At 39.8% G+C, this 25,184-nt stretch overlaps 1 protein-coding gene across 1 annotated transcript in view; it reads left to right on the plus strand.

Moving 5' to 3' along the window:
- Window positions 1-23,598, plus strand: part of TAF4B (TATA-box binding protein associated factor 4b) — a 201,075-nt gene extending 177,477 nt beyond the window's left edge. Inside the window, 1 exon segment of the mRNA XM_030188871.1 lies at window positions 23,434-23,598. Within this exon segment, the coding sequence (XP_030044731.1) occupies window positions 23,434-23,598 (165 nt within the window).
- Window positions 23,599-25,184: the final 1,586 nt, after the last annotated feature.

A 25,184-nucleotide genomic window follows, 5' to 3' on the forward strand; every position in this document is an offset into this window, starting at 1 on the left:
CCTCAGTGAGTTTCTCAGTCCAGGAATAAAATCTGATACTGATAGCACAGTTTTTCGGGTGAGGCCATATATTGTAGCTGAGCTAACCTTGTTACAAGGTATGCAGTTCACTGATGTTTAGAAAATCAGTCTCTAGCTCTCTCTCAGAGACATCTATCCTCCAACAAGTCTTCTGGTTTTTTCCTTCTCTTTCTTCAGTCCAACTGGCATCTTTTTGGACCAGATGATACTTATGGACCAGTCACAGACGGTGTAATAATGTCCAGCCAAATTTATGGTCATGAAGAGAGGCCTTTGTTATTAGACAGAAATCAAACCTCCCTCTTGAGTCTCATTAAAAACTTGGAGCCATGGTCTCTATGAAGTACACTCCTCCGCTCTTCCCAGGAGATAACATGAGGCTAGTTTGCAGTAAACAACATGCCATTGGATGAAGTCGTCATGGTATGCCCAGCAGTAATTTTCCTTTGAAAAGCTGGTTTCTGATGGTTACAGATGTATTCAGGGTACAGGCTGTAGAATCCATATTGGTTATAAAAGCATGGTTCAGGCTTTTATAGGCCTCACACCAGTAAAGGTGAGATAGCAGGTAAATACTCCTACAGTCACCTGTTAGAAGGTCACCTGGGGGAGAAGAAGACCCAGGAGTGGATTTTTGGCCTGGTTTTTCTGACCAGGTATATTCAAGCAGGTTGAGCTCTTCTGTCAATCCTGCCCAACCTGCCAGCTGAGTAGTCATTTGAGGATTCCACCTGCCCCTCTTGTGCCCATGCCCAGTGTCAATACCCCATTTGAGAGAGTGGCTATGGACTTTGTGGGACCACTGGAATGAACCACCTATGTTAATAAATATATCCTGGTTATTTTGGACTATGTCGCTCACTACCCAGAGGCCATTGCCCTGCATAATATGACAATTACCATGGTGGTCAATGCGCTGTGGGAAGTCTTTTCCCAAATGGAGATTCCTACTGAAATACTGACTGATCAAGGAACCACCTTTATGTCCAGGGCCATGAAGCATTCGCAAACAAGACTCAAGCAGATGCTGATGAGATTTGTCACCAAAGATGGGAAAAACTGGAAATCTTTACTCCCATATGTACTATTTGCCATTTGGAAGGTACCCCAGATTTTGACAGGATTCTCTCCGTTTGAGCTGCTATATGGGAGGGAGACCTAGAGGAATCATGGATGTGGTTTGGAAAGAGGAACGCAACCTAGGAAGAAATTTGGTCAAATATGTGCTCACCATGCAGTAGAGATTGAAGAAAGCCTGTGAGGTAGCCAAGCTCTGCTTGAAAAAGGCTCAAGTGGGTCAAGCCTGAGCCTACAATCAGAAAGCAGTACAGGGAACTCTCCAGCCATGGGATAGTGTCTTAGTCCTCTTACCCTCCTCAGAGAATAAACTGTTATGCAAGTGCAAGGTCCTTATGAAATTGTGGAATAGATGGGACCTGTCATTTATAAGGTGGTCCAACCAGACAAGAGGGACAAGGCAAAGATCTTCCACATTAATTTGTTGAGGAAATGGGTCCCCATGACTGCAGCACTGGTCCAAAGAGACAACTTTGGGCCAGAGGTTCTGACAGAGTCCAGGCCCCTGCAAGTTCCTTTTGGTGACCAGCTCTCCGTCTCGCAGAAGGCCAACCTAGAGCAGTTAGTACACCAAAATCAAGATGTATTTTCTGGAATGCCAGGTCGGACCCACTTTGCATCTCACAACGTTCTCGCTGAGCCAGGAGTAATCCAAAAACCCAGCTGCAAGCTGGTGAAAGAAATGCTGGAACTGGGTGTCATCGAGGAGTCGACCAGTAACTGAAATGCAGTAAGCATTTTCATTAGGGCTTAACGCCCTTTAATAGATATACCTCCTAGCGCTTGATTTCTACATTTTTAATAGAAACATAGAAAATGATGACAGAAAAGACCATGTGGCCTACTTATTCTACTCTTCCATACCATCTACTAATCTCTCCCTTTTTCTGCTTTAGAGACCCTCAATGCTTGTTCAGTTCTTAAATTCAGATACAGTCCTTGTCTCCAACCTGTCTATCTTGAGGCCATTCTACGCATCCAACTCCATTTTCATGAGGAAGTATTTTTTACAGATTACTCCCGAGTCTATCCCCTTTCACCTTCATCCCATGTTCCCTTGTCTTAGAGCTTCCTTTCAATAGAAAGAGATTCTCCTCCTGTGCATTTATGCCATGGAGATTGTCTGTCTCGTATCTCCCCTGTCCCACCCTGCTTCCAAAGTTATACATTTTTTTTTTATTTTGTTACATTTGTACCCCGCGCTTTCCCACTCATGGCAGGCTCAATGCGGCTTACATATTATATACAGGTACTTATTTGTACCTGGGGCAATGGAGGGTTAAGTGACTTGCCCAGAGTCACAAGGAGAGCTGTCTGTGCCTGAAGTGGGAATCGAACTCAGTTCCCCAGGACCAGAGTCCACCACCCTAACCACTAGGCCACTCTGTAAATTCTGTAAATGGTGCCCGAAGTTTGCCGCTGTTAAGATCCACACTAACGGCCAAGTCTATAAAGGTCACAGCGCTAAGCAACCTTTGTAGAATAGTGCTGCTTCGTGCAGGTTCCTGCACCCAACATTGAGCATGAGCACTTAAGCCTGCTGAAACCTGGTATAAATGCTGGCTAGCAACCAAAGTCACTTAGATGCATAAATGACCCTGTTCTATAACACTGCCCTAAAATTTTCAGAATGCTCCTGACCTGCATGTGCCCCTCCCCTGGTTAGGACCCTTTTTGAGTTGCATGCAAGGCAATTTGGACATGCAGTGTTATAGCGCATAGGCAGATGCATGTGTAAGTCCTAATTAGTGTCAGTTAACATCAATAATTGTTAATGGCTTGTTAACTAATTAGTTTGCATTCACGACTGGTATCTGTGCCCAAATTTGAGCAACCTTTACAGACTTTGGGGATCAAATTCTTTGTTCCCATATGCTTAATGGTGAACACCACTGACCATTTTAGTAACCATTCTGTGGACCAAATTCATCCTGTTTATATCTTTTTGAAGGTGTGGTCTCTAGAATTATACACAGAACTCTAAATGAGGTCTCACCATATACAGAGGCACTATCGCATCCTTTTCCTTCTGGATATTCCTCTCCTTATGTATACAAGTATCCTTTTGGATTTTCCTATTTCATTTTCTACTTATTTAGCTACCTTATTTGTGTAGGCCAGTTCGTACTAAGATCTTATCGGCTGCTATTCAGGGAATTCCTCGCTTGGTTCATAGTACGGAGTTGCAGGTGTGTCCTTTCTGGACCATGCATAGAGTTTATTTTTCTCGGTGGCAAGCACTTCGTGTAGGTATGGTCGATATGCCCCTTGTTGTTGAAAATGTGAGATGACTGATAATTCATTCTTTCATGAGATGTGGCAATGTTGGCGAATTAAATCGTTTTGAGGAGTTATCTTTACATTTCTTCAGTCGGTTCTTGGACGTTGTTTGGTTTTTACATTTGAGGGCATCTTTTTTTTTAGTTCTATGACTACTTTGGGAGTTGGAACCTTTGGTGAGAAATTATTTTTGGGTAAGTCATGTATCCTCGGCATAAAATGTATCCATCTATTGGTTGTCAAATTATCCACTGTCCTTTTGATATTGGGGGAATAAGCTCTATGAACTTATGATCTGGGAATCACAGGGGGCCCATTTATCGCTGAAGAGGCAACAGAGATTTCTTGCTGTTTGGGATGCCTATCTACAAAAGATTTCACCTACATACAGCCTGTAGTCGGGTTTTGAATAAGTTCTCGTTAGGCCATTAATTGGCGTTCATGATTTTTGGGTGTCGGATATGGTTAAATGTGAAGTGAGGGGGTTCTGCATGGAGGTTTGCGTTTTCTAATTTAGTTGGGTAGGGTTCTAAGAACCTCGGCCCCATCCACAGTAGTTGCTTTTTGTGCTAGGTACCTTGCCTTCTGGGAATGTTTGGTAATTGTCTGGAGAGGGTGGGGTTGTTCAGAGGGTTGTGTTGTTGTAATTCTTCAATTGTTATATGTTGGAATTTAATAAAAAGATTTGCAAATAAAATTAGCTACCGTAAGATCATCAGATATGATCACCCTCAAGTCCCATTCTTTCATTCATAGAAATACTTGACCCCCCTCCCTATACTGTATCTTTTCCTTGTTTTTTATAGCTCAAGTGTATGACCCTGCTTTTGTTTAGCACTAAATCTTAGCTGCAAAATTCTAAACCATTCTTCAAACTTCACTATATCCCTCCATATATTATCCACCCCATCCAGAGTGTTTCTGCCCTATTGCAGATTTTGGTCTCATTGACAGCTCTTCCGCAGTATCACTTACAAAAATGTTAAAAGAACCAGACCAAGAACCAATCCCTGTGGCATACCACTAGAATGAACTCCATTTACCATTACCCTTTGCTGCTTTCTACTCGACCAGTTTCTAATCCAGTCAGTCAACTGTCTGGTCACCCAGTCAAATAAATTAATCATATTTGTCTGATAAGACCTCTTCTATGCTGCCTCAGGTCCTGCAGTCATTTGGATTTCAGGAACTGTTCTCAGTTATAGGGTTTACATTAATATACTCGACACAGAGGTTGGATCAACCAGCCTGTAGTTCTCAAACTACTTCTTGTTTCTGCTTTTGTGCAAAGGGACCACATCCATGCTTCTCCATTCTTCTGGTACCACGCCTGAGTCTAAAGAATCAATGGAAAGGTCAAACAGATGAGATGCCAGAGTTTCCAGAATGTCCCTGTTTTTTTCAGTACCCTTGGAGGTATCCCTCTGGTCCATTGCTTTGTCTACAAGTCGCTTACAAACATGATTTTATAGTTCTCTTAGACTTCTGTGGCTGGCATCATGATTGTTGCAGTTGTCTGGGTCTTGCCGTGTTTGAATAAGTGGAACCAATGTTTTAGCCATCATGCTGTGGCATTCTTTTGGGTATGCTGTGAGGTCTGCAGTTTGTCTTTATGTGTGGGGTGGTAGTGGTGGCTCGAGGATATGCTGTCAACTACTGAGCTAGGTAGGAGTCCTGGCCACTGGAGGAGGAGGTATTCAGCTGGTGAGACTTGGGGGTTCCCTGCCAACTAAAGTATTTATATTGGGGTGTCAGGGAGATGAGAAAGGGGCAGAGAGGGGGGCAGGGCAGAGATAAAATTTTGTGCCCACCCACTTTGGGCTCATAGCCATATCTCCGATTCTGGTTGGGGCCTGTTACTGCTTTTGGTGGTGATATAGATAGTGCTGGCCAGAGGCATGAGACAAGTTTTAACAGACTTTAAAATTCTACTTTCTTAACTACTTTTACTTTAACAATCTGTGTAGACTTTTTGAATTTCAAAAGACACTACATTGATTTTTGAAATCACTTAGTCCCACTATGTATTTTTTCACTTTTCTTCTATCTTAGATACATGTCCTCTCTACATATGTGGAGAATGCAGTTGTACAAGCCCTATGAAACAAACATAGCACAAAGAATTACTTTTTGGGAAAAGGTTTTAGAAGATTTAATGAGACTTTGCAGTAGTTATTGTAATTCTTATCTGATAGTAGAATATTGGAAAGGAGTCAAAAGTAAATGTTCATATTCCTGAACAATTGCTTGTGTAATAAAGTGTTGTTGATATGTAAGATGTAATTGAAATCTTTTCATACTTGAGAGCTTAGCTAATAAAACATCTTTTAAATATCTTAAAATCATTAACAAGCAAGTATAACACCATCTGTTATTAGAGTAGTAATTCTAACTTTTAACCCCTGCTTTCCCTCACTACCTCTGGGAACACTGTCGTTCAGGAGGGAGACCCATTTTTAAATTAACCTGATCAGTAAGAGGACAATGTAGAGGGTCTGAGTAACATCTTAGGGAAATCAAGTATATTACCAACAGCTATTTGTACACTAATAGGCCACCAGTGGGAGGGTTTCCTTCCTCAGAATTGCTCTACATTATCCTGGTGACTGACTGGGAGATGCACTAAACAAGCCAGCAACGTGGTCTAGTTCTAGCCAGTCTAGTGAGCAAGTAGTAAGACATGCACAAAAGAGTTCTCTGAGCCATTTTCCTGTCACGGTAGCAGCTAACGAAAATGGAATGCAAATGATTTACAGGTTATTATAATGAGCTAATTAGTATTATAATGCGCATGCAAGGCAAATTCACAGCCGTTTTCCGACCCCATACACCATGGAAAACCTAACGGGAGGTCTGCACCTCTCGTTGGGGCTGCGCAGGACCCATGCAGAGGAGGACGCCCATCGCAAAAATTGGAAGAAAAAAAAAACGTCCAAGTGCTCATCAGGGACGTCCTTTCAAGTGCCTAACATTTGGACGTCCTTCACTTAAAAAAAGAATGTTTTTCCCTTCAGATTTTGTGATGGGCGTCCTTCTCTTGGACGTGTTTTTCTTACGTTCCCGAAATGACCACCGCCGAGAATCTGGGTTCGGGACATGCGAGGACACCCAAATCAAAACTATTTGGATGTCCCTTTCGATTATGCCCCTCCAGGTCTCTCTCAGCCAATCACAGCGCATTTAGCTGACACTAGAGATGGTCGACCTAAATGTTGAGATCGCCGACCATAGAGATAGGTGACCTTGGTTTTCGCCATTAATGGAAACCGAGGACTCCCATCTCAAAAACGACCAAATCCAAGGGATTTGGTCCTGGGAGGAGCTAGCATTCGTAGTGCACTGGTCCCCCTGACATGCCAGGACACTAACCGGGCACCCTAGGGGGGCACTGCAGTGGACTTCAGAAATTGCTCCCAGGTGCATAGCTCCCTTACTCAACCCACTACAACTGCTCCAGGGACCTGTATACTGCTGCGATGGACCTGACATTTGAGGCTGGCATAGAGGTTGGCAAAAAAGTATTTTAAACTTGTTTTTTATGATGGGAGGCAGTTAGTGACCACTGGGGGAGTAAGGGGAGGTCATCCCCAATTCCCTCCAGTGGTCATCTGGTCAGTTCGGGCACCTTTTTGAGGCTTGGTCACAAGAAAAAATGGACCAAGTAAAATCGGCCAAGTGTTCATCAGGGACGCCCTTCTTTTTTCCATTATTGGCTGAGGACGCCCATCTGTTAACCACGCCCCCGTCCCGCCTTCGGTACACTGCCGACACACCCCCTTGACCTTTGGTTGTCCCCGCGACAGAAAGCAGTTGAGGACGCCCAAAATCGGCTTGTGATTATGCTGATTTGGGCGACCTTAGGAGAAGGACGCCCATCTTCCGATTTGTGTCTGAAGATTGGCGCCTATATTACCCTTTGACTTTTAGAGGTATTCCTTGCCGAACAGGTTGTAGCATGTTTGGTAGAGCAGTGTGGAGAACTTTGTACTACTGCCATCCATTCTACACTTGTTCTGTTGATAAATTAAAAACTTCACAAACATGTAATTTGCTAGATAGTTATTAATAAAAAACATGTTTGACCGTCTTGATGCATGGTGTTTTATGCAGCCTTAAAAAGAATGATGACTTTAGGCATGCTTAACTCTTTTCATATGTTATGTTATATTCCCCTCAAACACCGGAGTGGATTACAATATAAAAAGAAAAAACTGTCAAATCAGACTGGGAGCTTTCAATGTTAAGAAAAAAATTACAATACTGTAACTACACAAAGTACATACCTTCTAAAACAAAATGATTGATTTTTCACCAAAGAAGGTAAGGAATTCCAAATTCGAGACTAATATGAAAATAAAACTGTAAAATATTCCTTAAAACAAAATCCTTTAAAAGAAGGGACAGATATATTTAAGCTTTTGCAAGTATCATACTTGAAGAATGTGTATTAATAAGGGAAAACACATAACTTGGTGCTGTACCTACCAATATCTTATAAACTAGGCAACAAAGCTTATAGAAAACTCTGGCTTCTATCGGCAACCAATGGAGCCTTTCATAAAATATAGAGACGCTGTCAAATTTGCTCAAACCACATATAAGACAAATTGCGATGTTCTGAATCATTCTGAGCCGTCTCATTAAATATTTTGTACAACCAAGATATATAATATTACAGTAATCAAGTTTTATAAGAATTAGTTCTTGTGCTTATAGTTGAAATGATTCTAATGTAAAGTATTTTTGAATCCTTCTTAAGTTGTCCATCAACCAAAAATATTTTTTAACAGGACTATTGACCTGGGATTCCCAAGACATGTTATGGTCAAAGAAGATGGCTTTAATGAAATATCTTGCTGGTCAGTCAGAAGGAATTTAGTTTTCTCATTATTAAGTTTGAGCCAATTTTCATACATCCATGTAGTAGATCATAACCATTAATATTTCAATATATAAAATTACCTTTACAACATCTGAATCTATTGATATCAGTATAGTGATATCATTTAGAAGCTGCAGGCTATAAAGCATATATATATGCAGACGATAACTTAGCGATGCCATAAGGACATTAAACAGAACCGGGGAAAGGAGGGGCCCCTGCGGGACCCCACACATACCATTGTGTTGATAATTCACCCTCCAACTTTACTGCATAAGATCTTGTTACCAAAAATCCTTGAACCATTTCCAAAAATTCCCTGTTATTCCTATGTTACTCAAGATATTCAATAATAAGGTATGGTCTACATGATCAAATACACTTGATAAATTAAGCTGCATTATAAGTGCTTCCCCCCCCCCCCCCCCCCCCCGCACTTAGGTGTAAACAATGTACATAATAATGTCTCTTTGCTAAAATTAGATTGGAAACTTGATTGCTAATAATGTAATATATTGAATTTATCCAAGTATGATGTTAATTGAGTGGTAAATATACTTTCCATAAGCTTAGTAAAGAATGGGATTGAAGCAACTGGTCTATAATAACTACTGCCTGAGATTCTGATTTGTTGTTTGGGGTGAGAGTTAAAATGATATCCTCCAAATAGGAAGGAAAAGAGCGTTGTAATAATAAAGTAGACAACCACTCATAGATCTTAAACTTAAATTGTAAAGAGGCTGTTTTCATATAACTCTAAGGGCAAGAGTCCACCTGACCATGTGATCTATCAAGTTTGTTAATCAATTGGTTCATTTTCATCTAACTAACTTCATAAAGATCATTCCAAATCATATGCACCGGATTCCCATTAGCACTATAAGTAAAATTTGGAGATTCCACTAACTGTGGAGTGGAGGAGTGGCCTAGTGGTTAAGGTGGTGGACTTTGGTCCTGAGGAACTGAGTTCAATTCCCACTTCAGGCACAGGCAGCTCCTTGTGACTCTGGGCAAGTCACTTAACCCTCCATTGCCCCATGTGAGCCTCATTGAGCCTGCCATGAGTGGGAAAGCGCGGGGTATAAATGTAACAAAAAAAAAAACTGGCAGACGTTAAATTGTATTCTTAACATTTAGTATCTTTTCCCTAAAGAACTGAGCCAATTGATCTATCGAAGGGGCATGATCAGAAGAGGCATTAATTATTTGTTCAACATCAAAAAGACCCTGAACTAGAGAGAAAAGTCATTTAGTACTTAAATTATCATGACCAATAATTTTCAAAAATAAATTTTCTTAGTCTGAGTTAGTTCTCTTATATAGATTTACTGTTTGCCTACATGAAATTCTATTGGCATTTAACCCTGTTTTTTTTCCATTGCCTTTCCAATCTTCTACAACTTTTCTTTAAGGATAAAAGTTCCAAATTAAACTGTTTCATTTCTACAAATGAACTACTTCTTGATCTGATGAGGTGCTATGTCATCCATTATATTTTTACTCACTGCATTCCAATTAATTAATCCAGCTAATTCAACTTGGTCATTTGTATAGTACTTATCTACTTTCTCCCCCCCCCCCCCCCCAAAAAAAAAAAATAAAAATTAGTATCAACTTTACCCCTAGCCTCATAATATGATATATTTTTAACACAGAGATTATTTTTCAGACTCATTTTAGTACAGGTATGCCATCTTAATGTAAAATTCAATAAATAATGGTCCTACCATAAAGACGGCGACCATTGACCTATCTCAGTTGTCAAGCTATTGGATATATCGGTAGTATAAGTGATCATATCCAGTAGATTACCCTTCACATGTGTAGGCTGAGATAGAGGTAAATAATATCCCAATGATCTAAGACAGCTATATAAATCTTTCACATTATTGTTATATGCATTTTCCAAATGTAAACTTATGTCACCAAGTAAAATGGTTGTATGTGAAATGTTGGTATAACTAGCAACAAAATCATAAAAATCGTCACAGGAATGCTGCCATTTCCTAACAATAAGCATGTTAAAGAGACATTCAATGTAGAATCTTCAATTCTACAAGCTAAAATCTCTAAACCAGAGGAGATGAAATTAGCATGATACATTAAACTTCCTCCTTTTTTTTTTTTTTACTTGGGTCAGACAAAAATTTATAACCCAGTGAACAAATCTCATTCAGTAATGGATCATCAGCTGACTTCAGCCAGATCTCAGTACAAAACAGCAAACCTGGTTTTTCCACCTCAATCCAATCTTTAACAATAGTAGCTTTATTTCCTAATAATCGTATGTTAATATAATATCCTGGGAGTGGAATAAATGAAGATTTAACATAAAGTTCACAAACTTTCCTTTTTAAAGATCTTTCATTTTTTCGCATTGAATTTGGCTTGTGTTTATATCTATGACTATAGATTTCTACCGATGACTTATTACTTCAGGATCAAGTTGCATATAATCCTCACATTTCCATAAGTATCTCGTTAATTGATAATTAAAATGAGCAGATGGAAATGAAGTAATTGTATATAAAAACAGAGGGCTATCAATTGAAGAAACAGAAATATTGTGATAGGGCTAAGCACAGTGATTCCAGTCAAGGACAGGCGGGTCCTAAACTACCTTACCCAGAGTTCCCCAGGAGGCTTAAAGAGAAGGGTAGGCAGGCAATTCTGGTAGGGATTCCGGAGAATAACTGGAAGGGATGCAGCTCGGGAAAAGGGATGCCATTGAAGTCAGTCACCAGCAGGGGGACACTAAAAGATGAAGCACAATTCCCTTGGGTACGTAATCAGTACAAGATACCTCCCAGCTGCGAGGGGGGGAGGGGAGCTTGAGGCCCTGAGCATGGTGAGCAGTGAAGAGAGAGGGGGAGAGTGGAAGGAGGGGGCAGAGCCCATGGACTGTATAGAGGAAGGGAGCGAGTTCCCTGTTGAATGGCCCTGCTCAGAGGATCTAGCCCATATGGACTGGGAGGCAAACACCTAAAAGGTAACCTTTTTAGCACTGGATGGCAGAGTGTGGGTGGTCACAGAGGTTAGTACTGTGAAAAGGGTGGTGCTCTGCTAGTCCTGCAGTGTGCAGGACCATTACAGTGTTTTGGTGAAAGACTGAGAGACTTTACTTTGAACGTTTGCATTAGTGTTTGATGAAATAAGTGAACTGAACACTTTGGCCTATATTTTTTCCTTTTTCTGGAGGGTTGTGGATTACACTTCAGCTGACTGGTGGAACTGTGCTGAGCTGAAGTGATGAACTGAATAGTTTTTTTCCTTCCTTTACAATTGAACTAAGCCGGCCAGCACCTTGCTCAGGGGGAGCTGGTAGCCGAGGAGGTTGGAGTTTTTTTTTTCCTTTTTGTGGACTTTGCTTTAAAACCAGGTTGGATTACAGTGTGGTGTTGAACTGGATCTGGAAGTGAGAGCTGTGATGCTTAACCGGATCTGGAGGGAAGCCCGGGACTGCCAGAAACCATTCTCTGACCTGTGAGCTAAAGGAAGGACTTCACAATATATAAAAGCCCTATAAGAAATAGACTTATAAAAAGAGACTTTAAGTAGCCCATCTTGAATTAGAATGTAAAAACCTTAAAGATAACTATAAAATTAAAAATAATTTCCATGCAAGCGAAGGGGCATTAAAGGGGGCAGGACATGCCTCTTTGGTTTACCCCTTCGGCGTGACGCTTAAGGTGTTGGCGTCTCTAAATGCCGTGGGCGGGTGATGTCATCTGATGATGCCCTCCAATCATAGATGTTAGCTCATCCCACTTGCTGTACGAGCAGCTCAAGATGTTAAAAGTTCATGAAGCACACTCTGCAAGTGCTTAAAACAGGTCTAATACTTGTGCAGATGGAGGGGAAGACTCTGTAAACATGACCGACTTCACCCAGATAAATCGTGCTAAAAAACGATATCAAACTGAAGACCTGATCTGAGATTGCTGCCTGGATGTTTGCATGCTATTAATTAAAATGTGTTCAATAATGTTTTTTTTCAATACTTGAATCACTTACCATACAATGGCTGTTTTCACTTTACAAACAATCTAGAAATTATAAAGATATTGGATCATTTTGACTTTGGTTCAGGCTCAAATAATTCTTTATCACTGAGTAGATATGAGTGTGCCAAAATACGTTTTCCTTATATGTTTATCCTGGAATTGTTAAATTTTAGCCTTTTTATTTTGGTATAGTATCTTGTAATTCCACCCTGGAGAGTGACCCTTTGAAAATGCGCTTGCAGGTCTGTGAGGGTGAAGGGATGGGGTTTGAATACTGTTGGCAAACTGAAGAACTGAAAAATTTATCTAAATTACATACGTGATAATTTGATCACTTTGTAGTTATGAGTGCAGTTAGTCATTATTGAATGCACACTGGTCTGATGAGGGGCATTTAAAGCTTAAAGGTCTAATCACAAGAGTGTTAGCTTAGTCCAACAATGTACCACACATTTAAGTTGAATGAGATAGTAACCACGTCAGGAAATTCTGAACAGGCAAGATCTGTATAGCTTACTGTCCAGGGAAATGATTGAGGCATTTAAAACCCTTTGCTCATTATGCAAGAACATAAAATATGTATACGAGATTAATATACATCTCAGCTGGGCAAATAATGCAAATGAAGATGTGAATATGTAGGGTTAATGTGAAAAGCGTTGATTCACCTCATGTAGAATGAATGCTGCATTTAGTTCCGTTGATAGATGATATTGCATTAGTCAGAGTTCAGCTCAGGACAGATTATATGGTTCTAGCCTTTATTAATCAGTTGGTTGTGGAGTCTTTCTTACGAAGCATGAAAAGCCTTTAACAGGGAAAGGGAAATCTGATGAAGTTGTAAAATGAAACTACTAACACAGACGAGAACTCTGGACTCTCTCTCCTCAGCTATTTCTATTCTTTTCGCCTCAGTAATTTTCTGTGTACTCAGCATTAAGAAAGGACGAGCAATTGAGAAAATTAGTTTCACACTAAGGACCAGATTTCTTCCTTCATACAAAAATGGGCCTAATTGTTGTGGTAAATCTGGACCTTTCTGTTAAGATGAGGCAAATATATATAGGGCCTTATGTACTAAGCTTTGGCAGTTACCATTCAGGAATAGCCAAATTAATGCACGTAAGCACAGAACCTCTGTATTAAAGGTTGAAGATGTTCACAGCATTTTTGGAAGGGCTTTCAAGCAGTTGTCACATCAAAATATCCAAAACACAGAAGAAACCAGTCTTCGCAAAAAAAACCAACAATTACCAAAAACAGGGAAGATGACACAAAAAAAAATAAAGAAGATAAAAAATAAAATCAAAAACAGACGACACAAAAATAATGATAAAACTATGGATTTATTGAGGTAGTATGACTCGACACAGCTGTATTTCGGCCCAACTGGCCTGCGTCAGGAGTCTAAATAAAACAAATTTAAAACATATCGATTTAAAACATTAATATACAATAGAAAACAATAAAAAAACAGATGAGCTACAACCATCAATACATTGCATTTTGTAGATACAATTTAAAAAAAAATAATTTTAAGAATAGACAAAAGAGAAGATTATGTATACAAAAGGAATTTCATCTTTTTCATTTTTTGATTATTCCATCTTCTCTTTTTTGATTTTATTTTTTATCTTCTTTAGTCACATCAAAATAGTCATGACCTCATTAATGGCATGAATAATTAACACATGATAGAGTTAGCTAAACCTTTTTGATGTGGTGTTAATTGCTGTGCATTATTTGTCACAGTAACAACCTCCATGTCAACTGCAAGGCTCAGTCCTAGCCCTGTCCAAAAATGGCATTATCCACATTAATTGTTTAACGCAGCAATTAGCATACGGTATGGTTAACATACTGCAATATTTGTGTAGGCTAAAAACCTATTTACTAATGCAACTTAGTTTATTAGCCTCAGAGGGATGATTTGCTAATGTTTAACACAGTCTTGGGTTGATGCTCAAAATATAGCGCCGGTGCTAGAGGTGATTAGTGAGCACAGAATGCTCATAAAGAAACAATATGCGCACTAAAGATTAACGCAAATAGCATGCAAATGTCAAATGGATGTTATTGAGGTCATTTCATGTTCCCTCCCAATGCTCAGAGAACAGCGCACAAAACAAGGCCGCCCTTACTGCTGAAAACGCTCTTGAGTAGGCATTAGGGTATTTGAAGAAAGGCTAATGTGTGCTTCGCTTTGGGGTTTGCCTGGCGAATGTGAACAAGTCCTGAGCTTACTGTGAAACTCTTCTGTGCTTGTGCCAAGCGTGTTCCCTCCCCCTGTTGTTTTCGCTTTTAGAGGTGCATATAATTTGAATACCATTTCTTCTGAGCATTGGTGAGCTAGTTTTCTGCGCTGTTCCAGCGGTATGGATTCTGCGCTGTTAAATTTGCTGCGGGAGTTCTAAGCATCAGCCTGTCCGCCTGCTACAGGCCCATTCTGTTCCTATGGGCCCTGTAGAAGATGGCATTAGTAAATGAGCCCCCTAGTGAGGCACCACTCTCCTTCCCTAACATGGGGGTCCTGATGCTCAAAGCTCTAATGCTGAAGCAAACAGCGCTGGCCCCATACTACACCAATAGCGCAGAAACATAGCCCTCCAATGTTCAAAGATAATGACATTCAGATTATATGTACGCTTTAAAAGCAAGGGGGAGGAATGTGCTTTGTGCATGCGCAGACGATTTCAAATAAGCACAGCATTTGTGCCACATGTGCCAGTCAAATCCGAAAGCAAAGCACACATTGACGCCGTTCTGTGCCTCTAAATATAAGCTCCTCCAGAGGATTAAATTTAAGCGCAAAAAAGAAGTGCCAATATTGTGCTTTCACTTTCAGGTTTGCTCAGACTGGCATACATTTGTTTTTCAGCACCGACGCTTAGAGGCTTGCACAGGCTTCCTTTAGCTCCCAAAACAAATGAAAACCGGCAGAGTTTAAAGAGAAAATCACGAGAAATTCTCTGTCCACCCCCACCCCCCCACCGTACAAGCTGTAAGCATTATTTTTCCTGCGGTAAGAGCAGGGTTTGCATGTGCGCTGTTCTCTGAACATTGGGAGGGAATAGCAAATTACATCCCTTTGACTGCTTTTAAATACAGTTTACCGCCATCTCTGGCATGCATTCTGTTTCCTGTGCTACAGCCCTCTGAGCATTCTATGCAAGTTAGCGCCAGCGCTATTCAGCTTTAACGCCGGTGTTAAGTTTTGAGCATTGAGCCATGGGAAAAGAATCTAGGTAAAGCAGATGGGTGTAATGAAGGATTTTAAAATAAACTTGAATGGAATAAGTGAGTCGAGCAAATGTTTTTTCCTTTTCTTTATCTAAGGGGAGAAGTAATGTGATATATATAGATTCACTTTTTTTATGGAAGTGAAAAGGAAGAATCATTTTTATGAAGCAAAAGATGGATGTGCTAAGTCCTCCATGCATAGAGAATTAATTTTGCGATATTTCATTATCTTATTTTTCATGAGACACTGGCTGAGTTTCTGGAATTTCTTAGGTAAGATTGTTTCCTGGACTTTCTGCTGCATCCTCTTGCCTTGACTTAACTCTTCAGTCTTATGCCGGCATTTACAGGGCTAAGGTCTGTATTCTCTCTGTCCCTTGAATTTCTCTTACAAAAATTAGAAGTGTGTGCTAAACCTTGACTGTTAAGCATTAATGCAAAGAAATGTAGAGCGGTGCATTTTGCTTGCAGAAATTCAAAGGAGAGTTATATGATAGGAAGAGAGGGGTAGATATGCATAAAACAGGAGAGGAACCTCATAGTGATGGAATCTGAGGTTCTCAAGGTAGCAAAACAATGTGACAAGGCGGTAGCCAAAGACAAGTTTAAGCTGCATAGAAAAAGGCATGACCAGCAGAAGGGAGGAGGTGATAATACCCCTGTACAGGTCATAGGGGAGGCCCCACTTAAAGTACTGTGTTAGTTTTTGGAGGTCGTATTTTGCTAAGGATATAAAAAGACCCCAGACTAAAATTGTTGTTTTTGTTTTTAAATTAGACTGATCAGCCCAAACCTTAGAAGAGGTTTGTAAAACTCTCATAGGAAAGTTAGTTAGGGCCATAGCTTACAATAATTGGGACTGCATTCACATAACACCACTCTCAAATAGCATTTATGCCAGCGGGGGGAAAGGAATAGTGCAGATGTGCCTGTTTTTTTTACCTGCTTGAAGTTGTAGGGAATGAGATTTTGTATTTGTACAAATTGCATTCATTACTGAGAACCCTGCAGCAGTGACAGGAGATTGGCTGCCTGGTATAAATTGGATCTAAGATAAGTAACCAGTCAATTGTATGGCCAATGATGATCTTTTCTTTTCCATCTTGTGAGGTTTTTTCTTCTTCTTTTGAACCCACATTTAAACATGTTTTTATTTTTTATCTGACTTTTAACTTTAAAATGTGTGTGTGTATTTATGTATAATATGTCTATATATTGCTTTTCAGATCTGGTATTATTCACTGTTTCCTGATGCGATTATAGATTGAAAAGAGTTTCGCCCTCATTTTTGGGATGAAAATATAAAGTGAAGCTTTATTGCACATTACCATGAAACACAGATTTGTGTGTCAAGTGTTTCATAAAGCATTACAAGAAGGTTTGGTTTAGTAGGGATGGTATATATGAATTTGTTGCTATAAATCAAATATAGTATTAACATCCATCAGTCCTTCCTTTCCCTTATGATGAGCTCTTTATGGAGGCTTTTGCAATTCTCTTTTTGTTCTGGGAGCATATAACCTCACTGTTTCTTGATTTGCTGGGGATAACCTGTCTCACCTGAATGGAAGTGAACTATACATAATGAAAGCATGCATTTATCAGTAGTTACCTTAAGGAGTATGGTGTATTTTGACTGGGACAGCAGCCAAGGACTCTGCAGATGGAAAGAAAAGGATTGATCTTCCTCATGCTTTTGACCCTCCTTTCCATCAGCTGTCTGCTCAGTATTATGGAATTGCAAGCTAACAGTCTTGCATTATGAAAACTTTTCACAGCACTGTTTAGCTAATGGACATAATTGACTGTATGGGGGGGGAGGGGATGGGTTATTGATTACATGATTTTATTGTATATTATGTTTTTATGTGTGTCTTTATTTTTTTGTAGTTTTAATTATCTTGCATTGTAAATTGCTTTAGTGCTTTGGGCAGAAGGTGCTATAGTAAATGAATTAAACCATAAATCACACTAGATTTTCCACCTAGCAATAGGCCCATGTCAGGAAATTTGAGGGATAATTTCCAGCGCCATTGCTATGAGTAAGTTAGCTATCTGAAAATTGCTCTTTCTTTTATCTGCATTTAGAAGAGACATTTGTGGCAGTATATTTCAGCCAGGGAAGAAAAATAATGTGTGTAGATTGCATTTTCAGTGTTATATCTAGTGGTAATTTGCTCAAAATAATGTCACTATTTCAGAAGAACATAATTCATACTGGGTGAAACCAAAGGTCTATTTAGCCCACAAACCTGCTTCCAACAGTGGCCAAGCCAGGTCACACATATCTTGGCAGAATCCCATGAAATATCAAGATTGCATGTTACCAACTTCCAGGAATAAGCAGCGGTTTCCCCCAGGTCTACTTTAATAACAATTTAGGACTTTGCCTGAAGGAACTTATCCAAGACAAACTGTTTTAAAGCTCAGCTGTGCTGGGTGAGCTAGTTGATATAATGTATCTAGATTTTCCAAAAGCTTTTGAAAAAGTCCCTCATGAGAGTCTCCTGAGAAAATTACAAATCCATGGGATAGGAGGCAGGGTTCTGTTTTGGATTAGGAACTGGTTAATGGCTAGAAAACAGAGGGATAAATGGCCATTTTTCTCAATGGAGGAGGGTGAATAATGGAGTGCCGCAGGGATCTGTACTAGGACCGGTGCTATTTAACATATTTATAAATGATCCAGAAATTGGAAGGACAAGTCAGGTGATTAAATTAATGACAAAAAAAACTATTAAAAGCTGTTAAAACATGATGCAGACTGTGAAAAAATTGCAGGAAGACCTTAGGGAATAGGAAGACTGGGCATCCAAATGGCAGATGAAATTTAATGTGGATAAATGCAAAGTGATGCACATTGGGAAGAATAAACCGAACCCTAGTTACATGATGCTATGGTTCACCTTAGGAGTCGGACTATAGGTGTTGTCATAGACAATATGCTGAAATCTTCTGCTCAGTGTATGATGGTGGCCAAAAATGCAAACAGAATGGTAGGAATTATTAGGAAAGGGATGAAAAATAAGATGAAGAATTCTATGCCTTTGTCTCAATTCATGATGCAACCTCACCTTGAGTATTGCTTGCAGTTCTGGTCACTGTATCTCAAAAAAGATTTAGCAGAATTAGAAAAGGTTCAAAGAGGAGTGACGAAAAGGGGATAAAGAGGATGGAACTCCTTTTATATGAGGAAAGGCTAAAGAGGTCTCCTCAGCTTTGAAAACGGCCATCTGAGGTTGGATATTATAGAGGTTTAGAAAATCCTGAGTGACTTGAACAGGTAAAGGTGAATTGATTTTTATTTTTACCCTTTCAAAAAGTACAAAGACTAGGGGACTCTCAATAAAGTTATATGGTAATTCTTTAAAACAAATAGGAGGAAATACTTTTTCACTTAATGAATATTTAAGCTCTGGAACTCATTGCCAGAGGATGTGGTTACAGTGGTTAGCATATCTGGGTTTTAAAAAGGTTTGGAACAGTCCATAGTCTGCTATTGAGACAGACATGGGGAAGCCACTGCTTGCCCTGGGATTGGTCGCATGGACTGTTGCTACTATTTCGGTTTCTGCCAGTTACTTGTGACTTGGATTGGCCACTGTTGGAAATGGGGTACTATGGTAGATGGACCATTGGTCTAACCCACCAGCATGGCTACTCTTTTGTTCTTATGTACACTAAGAGGCTCATTTTCAAAGCACTTAGACTTACAAAGTTACTATGAAACTTTGTAAGGGTAAGTTCTTTGAAAATATGCCTCTAATTGTTTTTACCACATCCTCCATCAACAAGCTCCAGAGTTAAATATGTATTGAGTGAAAAAAAAATTTTCCCCTTTTTATTTTAAAAGTATTACTATGTAACTTCATGTAGTGTCCCCTAGTCTTTGCACGTCTTGAAAGAGTAAACAATCAATTCATATTTACCCATTCCACTCCACTCAGGATTTTGTAGGTCTCGATCATATCCCCCTTTAGCTGTCTGTTCTCCAAGTTGAAAAGTCTTAGGGGTCTTTTTACAAAGGCATGCTGAAAATTGGCTTGCGGTACTGTAGGCGCAGGTTTTGGGCATGTTCAGATCCATTTTTCAGCACGCCTGCAAAAAATGCCTCTCTTTTGGGGGACCAAAAATGGACGTGCGGCAGAATCAAAATTGCCGCATGTCAGTTTTGGGTCTGAGACCATACTGCCAGCCATAGACCTGGCAGTAATGACCTAAGTGTGTCAGATGCCACTTGGCGCGTGTCTGCTACGTGCGCCATAAAATAAAAAAATATTTTTTCAGACGCACGTAGTGGACGCACGCCAAAATTGAAATTACCGCAAGGGCCACACGGTAACGGGGTGGTAACTCCAATTTGGTGCGTGTTGGGTGCATGTAGGCACCTACGCGACTTAGTATAAGGGGCCCTTAATTTTTATAGCATTTACTCTTATGAAAACAGTTTCCATCCCTTAATAATTTGGCTGCCTTTCTTTTGTACCTTTTCTAATTCTGCTTTATCTTCTCTGAGATGCAGCGACCATAATTGCAGACACTACTCAAGCTGAGATTGCACCATGGAACATTATTTCTTTTATTTTCTATTCCTTTCCTAATTTTGAACATTCTGTTTTTATTTTTGGCGTCCACTGCACATTGAGCAGAAGATTTCAATGTATTGTCCGCCTAGTTCTTTTTCTTGGGTGATGACTCCTAAAGTGGAACTTAGCATTAAGTAACTATAATTTTGGTTATGTTTCCAGTGTGCATCGCATTTCCCTTTTACAAATTACATTTCTTCTTCCATTTGGATACCCAGACTTCCAGTCTCCTAAGGTCCTCCTGCAATTTCTCACAGTTCGCATGCTATTTAATAACTTTGTTTTGTGTCATCTACAACTATGATCACCTCACTCATTATTCCCATTTTCAAATGTTAAAAAGCATCAGTAAGAGCCTTTTGGGGAAATCTACCTTCTACTGCGGCTGCTATGGGGGAAAGAAGCAAATTCCAGAAGGTTCCAGGTCAGTGACCTGGTAAAAGATCACAATTGTTTAGATTTAAAAAAAAAAAATTACCCTGTGAAAAATGCACCAGCCCAAAAAGGAGGTACAAAAGTATGAACCTATTTTGTATTTGAAAATTGGTACGAAGTACTGATGAACTTTGTCCCGTAATGTTAGTCATCATTTAGCATCATTTTCTTATGCACACAAATGGAAATTACCTTGGACCCGTACAGCTTTATCTTAAATAGAACCTCTAAGCCATAGAATGCATGTATCAGTCCATGAATACAAAACTGTGATAGTATTTTTTTTTGAGTGATAACAGTAAAAAAGTAAGGGGGAAATTCTGTATATGGCACCTTAGAAAGCAGTGCCGTAAAGCCATGCAGTTAGGGTGATTCTATAAACGACGCCTAAAGTTAGATGTAGTTTATAGAATACACTCACATGCTGTTCTTGTGACTAAAATTTAGGCGCACTCATTTAGGCCACCTAAAATCAGGCCTAAATACCTACGTCTAAGTTTGGCGCAGATTGGGTTTTTTTCTATAAGTGCACATAAGAAGTCCACAACCTGTCCATTCCACGCCCCCTTTTTGACTATGTGCATCAGAATTTATGTGCACCATGTTGTAGAATATGCCTAGAAAGTTGTGCGTGTTAATTCTAATTAAAGCCAATTAGTGCTACTAATTGGGTGTTAAGTACCAATTATTGATTCTTAACTTTTTAATTAAGTTGTGCGTGCAGCACACAACTTAAGGCAATAGCTATAGAATTTGGGGGTAACTGAACATGAAACCTTTTATAAAATACTTATAGCATGACATACAGTGGAAGAAGCCTGTTACTTGAACATTTATATGCCACCACCAGAGGTGTAGCTAGAGGGACGTAATGAGAACGACTGCTCCCCCCCAATGGATGTCTGATGATAACAGTGCCTATGAGACTGCTGGCGCCTATTTTTCATGCAATCCGCTCCCCCTGATGTTGCAACCTGGCTACAGTCCAGGCCACCATGTATATATGTATGTTCAGAGTTGGTTAAGGAGCTGAACTCTGGAATGCAATTTGTTTTCACTTTCAAGTACTTTTCAACACCAAAAATGTAAGCAAACTTAACATCTTCAATTGCTCCTCTAAACTCCATGTCCTACCTGGAGTTTACCTGGGAGTGGATGTAAGTGACTTGGAGGAAGTACCAACAGGAAAATTCTTTGGAGTATACATTTATTGCTGTTGCAAAATATGGAATACACATGTACTTTCAGGGTCTACCCAGATCATGCCCCTTTAAAGACAGTAAAATAGAAAATGTCGGCAGATTAAGACCTGCATGGTCCATCCAGTCTGCCCAACAAGGTGAACATAAGAATAGCCGTACTGGGTCAGACCTGGCAGAAACCCAAATAGTAGCATCATTCCATGCTAGCAATCCCAGGGCAAGCAGTGGCTTCCCCCATGTCTATCTCAATGAGAGACTATGGATTTTTCCTCCAAGAACCTGTCCCAACCTTTTTAAACTCAGATATGCTATCTATTGTTACCACACCCTGGGGAGAACCTGTAATGGAATGAAGTCTGGGTGAGTTCCCCCAGGGGACTACTGAATCCTATCTAGTTTTTGGCCAGGGGCTGGGAGGAGTAATGGGATTGGTTGTTGGTTGGGGAGGAGGTGTACGTCATATGTGGTGGAAGTTCCAGGGTACAGTTCTGGTATTGTAATGGGCGAGGGGAAAAACTGTTACCATAATGACTGACAGGATGATGTCTTTGGGGGGAGGGGTGAAGAGAAATAAGTGCCATTTTTTTGTGTACAAGGAAAGCAGAAGTTGAAGCAAGAGGGCTCTGGAGGGGAGGAGAGAATTCCCCCCTCCCCCCCCCCCCCCGCCCGCAAGCAGAATAGGGGGTGGGTGAGAGGAACCGCTCCTCCGGGGATGAAGGATGGGCAGTGAGATCTGGTCCTGAATACAGTCCAGCAGCTGGGAAAAAGCCTAGCGGGATACTTGTCTGACAAGGGAGCAGACAAGCTGCAGCCCTGGAATGTCTTGCCAAGTGAGATGGACTTGGAGGTTTAAGAGCTGAATGGTCACGAAAAGAGACTGATTTTAAGGGACTACCCATCTAATTAGTGTCTCGGGATTTCCCTTGAGGAATAAGGATCTACAACTCTTAAATTGATTTGTTGCTGAAAGTTCTGTTTAAAGTTCTATTAGTAAACGTTCAAGAGTTAACAAAAGCAACTCCTGGAGTGAGGGTGAATTTTTTTTTTTCTGGGACTGTGTTAGTGATAAAGGTGGTGGCTTGAACCCCCCCCCCCCCCCCCCCAAGGCCTACTAGGATTTAGGCAGACCTCGGCCTGTGCCCAGTTCAAAAACAAGAGGCTTTACCTTTTGTATACCCATGTCTAGGTGCCAAACCCAAAGAGCTTAGCCAACATACAGGATTGGAGGGCACCAAGGTTACGTAAATGTAAACATCTAGAAATAAATGGATGGGAAGGTCCCAGAAACAACTGGGCAAGCAATCCTAGTTCCAATAGGATTGATGATGAAGAAGCTGTTAAAAAGCCTTTATTGTGGAATATAACCAGATAAAAGACGCCTGACATGGCTGTGTTTGCCCAGCAGGGCTGCTTCAGAGGCGATAATTATACCTTATGGTGTTATACTGTCACTTCTCCCAACTCCCAGGGTAAAACAGAGCCTCCAGACACAGGTGGGATCCGTTTTATATCATCTGCTTTATCTTTGCTAGTTAATATATCCTAAATAGCTGCATATTTATGATTTTAATTTTGTTAAATAACATCTTAAGAAAAACTGATTTTTTAAAAAAATCAGATTTCAATTTTGAAGAATTTGTGGAGGGAGATGTAAAAAAATTTTTTAATCCACTCTGCATGATTGCAATTGTTCTTTTCTCCTGCAGGATGCAAGCAGTGTGCTGGTTGCTGGATCATTTGTCTCAGGCCTCACAAAACCTTTGGTTCATCCGAGAATAACACGAGTGTGTCTCAGGGATCTGATATTCTGCATGGAACAAGAAAGGAAGACAAAACATTCACTAACTTTATACAGTGCTCTTCTTAAATGAAATGTCTTGCATACTACTGCCAAAGAAACTTTGCATTCTTGCACTACCTGAAACTGTTATTTCAGGAAATAGATTTATCAAAGAATACCATTTGTTTACAGATTTGATTTTTTTTTTACATAAAGGGGTCCATTTACTAAGGTGCGCTAACAGATTTAGCACACTCTAACAATTAACGTGTGCTAAGTGATAAGAAGCCCATTTTATACCTGTGGACTTCTTAGCATTTACCGCACACTAAAAGGACAGTGTAGCAACTGTCTATTCTTTTAAATAGAATTAAAGCTTTAAGCTGCAGAGCAAAAGCCACTACCTGCTTGTATTACTTTAAGATTGGTATGGCAAGAAACCATGACTCTTGCCTGCTTCACTGGCCACAACAACAGTATGGATCCTACCTTGAAAACAAAAGTCTGTAAAACTAAGAACAACATGACAATCTAAGCAGCACATAAAACACACTTATGACCCTGTTTACCAAGGTGTGCTATCGTTTTTAGGATATGTTAAAAAATTAGCACATGCAGCTAGAGACACCCATAGGAATATATGGGTGTCTCTAGCGAGCGCTAACGCTAGAGACACATATATTTATATGGGTGTCTCTAGCATTAGCACATGCTTAAAATGATAGCACGGCTTAGAAAACAGGGCCCTTAATCATGAACTGTCAAACAATGAAACATGCAATCTGGAGTTTGCTTTACTAAGGACCACTTTATGTTTTGTTTTGTTTTTTTTTAATTTCCTTCCTGGTTGGGAATGATGCTACTACACAAGGTGACTCATAGTAAGAGGCAGCACTGAGGGGAAAACAGGATTTACATGATAATTCTCAGTGACACATTTAACTAAATCACTAGAAGACTGGTAGTCTAACAGTCTTCTAGAGATTAAGTTAAATGCGTCATAGCGTCTGACAAGTGATTGAGAGCTCTAATAGGTCAGAATATGTGATTTTGCGTATGTTACCAATCTTTTTTTTTTTCTTTAAAAAGAAACACCTGGTTTTAGGCTTTTCACCAAAAGTACTTTCATTTCTGATTGATTTCTTAATATTTAAGGACCCAGTTGAAAACGTTGACATTTTTTTCCTTCTTCCCTTATGTAGAAACGTTTTGTGTTACTAACTATCCAATCCATTGACCATGGTGGACTAGAAATAGTGTGTAAAATCCCTCTGTGGTGGTATTGTGTGTGTTCAGAAAAAAGTTGTGAATCTGGCTCCTTTGCACTTGGTAGATTCTGCTATTGAAAACTGAAAGTTGAAGATACTGTTTAGATACCTGAATGAGCAAGAAAAGGAACGGGCTTTGTAGCAAAGCAGTTGAAAATGTGAAGCTACAAAACAAACTGTATATAGGTAATGAATAAATAAAATTGTGCAGACAACTGATCACTGTGAAGGCTGGAAAATAAGTGAGTAATATTTGCTAAAAAAAATTAGCATATTTCTTTATCAATAGTACAATTAGAGAGTCTTGTTTAACTTCTAATTGAGGTATGATCCCATGTAGTTTGGGTAACTTACTTCTAAGCCATAGTAATTATTGGATAGTAAGATCCCTTTGTCAAGAAGCATTTCC

This window comes from Microcaecilia unicolor, chromosome 1 (genome assembly GCF_901765095.1).
Source record: "Microcaecilia unicolor chromosome 1, aMicUni1.1, whole genome shotgun sequence".
NCBI lineage: Eukaryota > Metazoa > Chordata > Amphibia > Gymnophiona > Siphonopidae > Microcaecilia > Microcaecilia unicolor.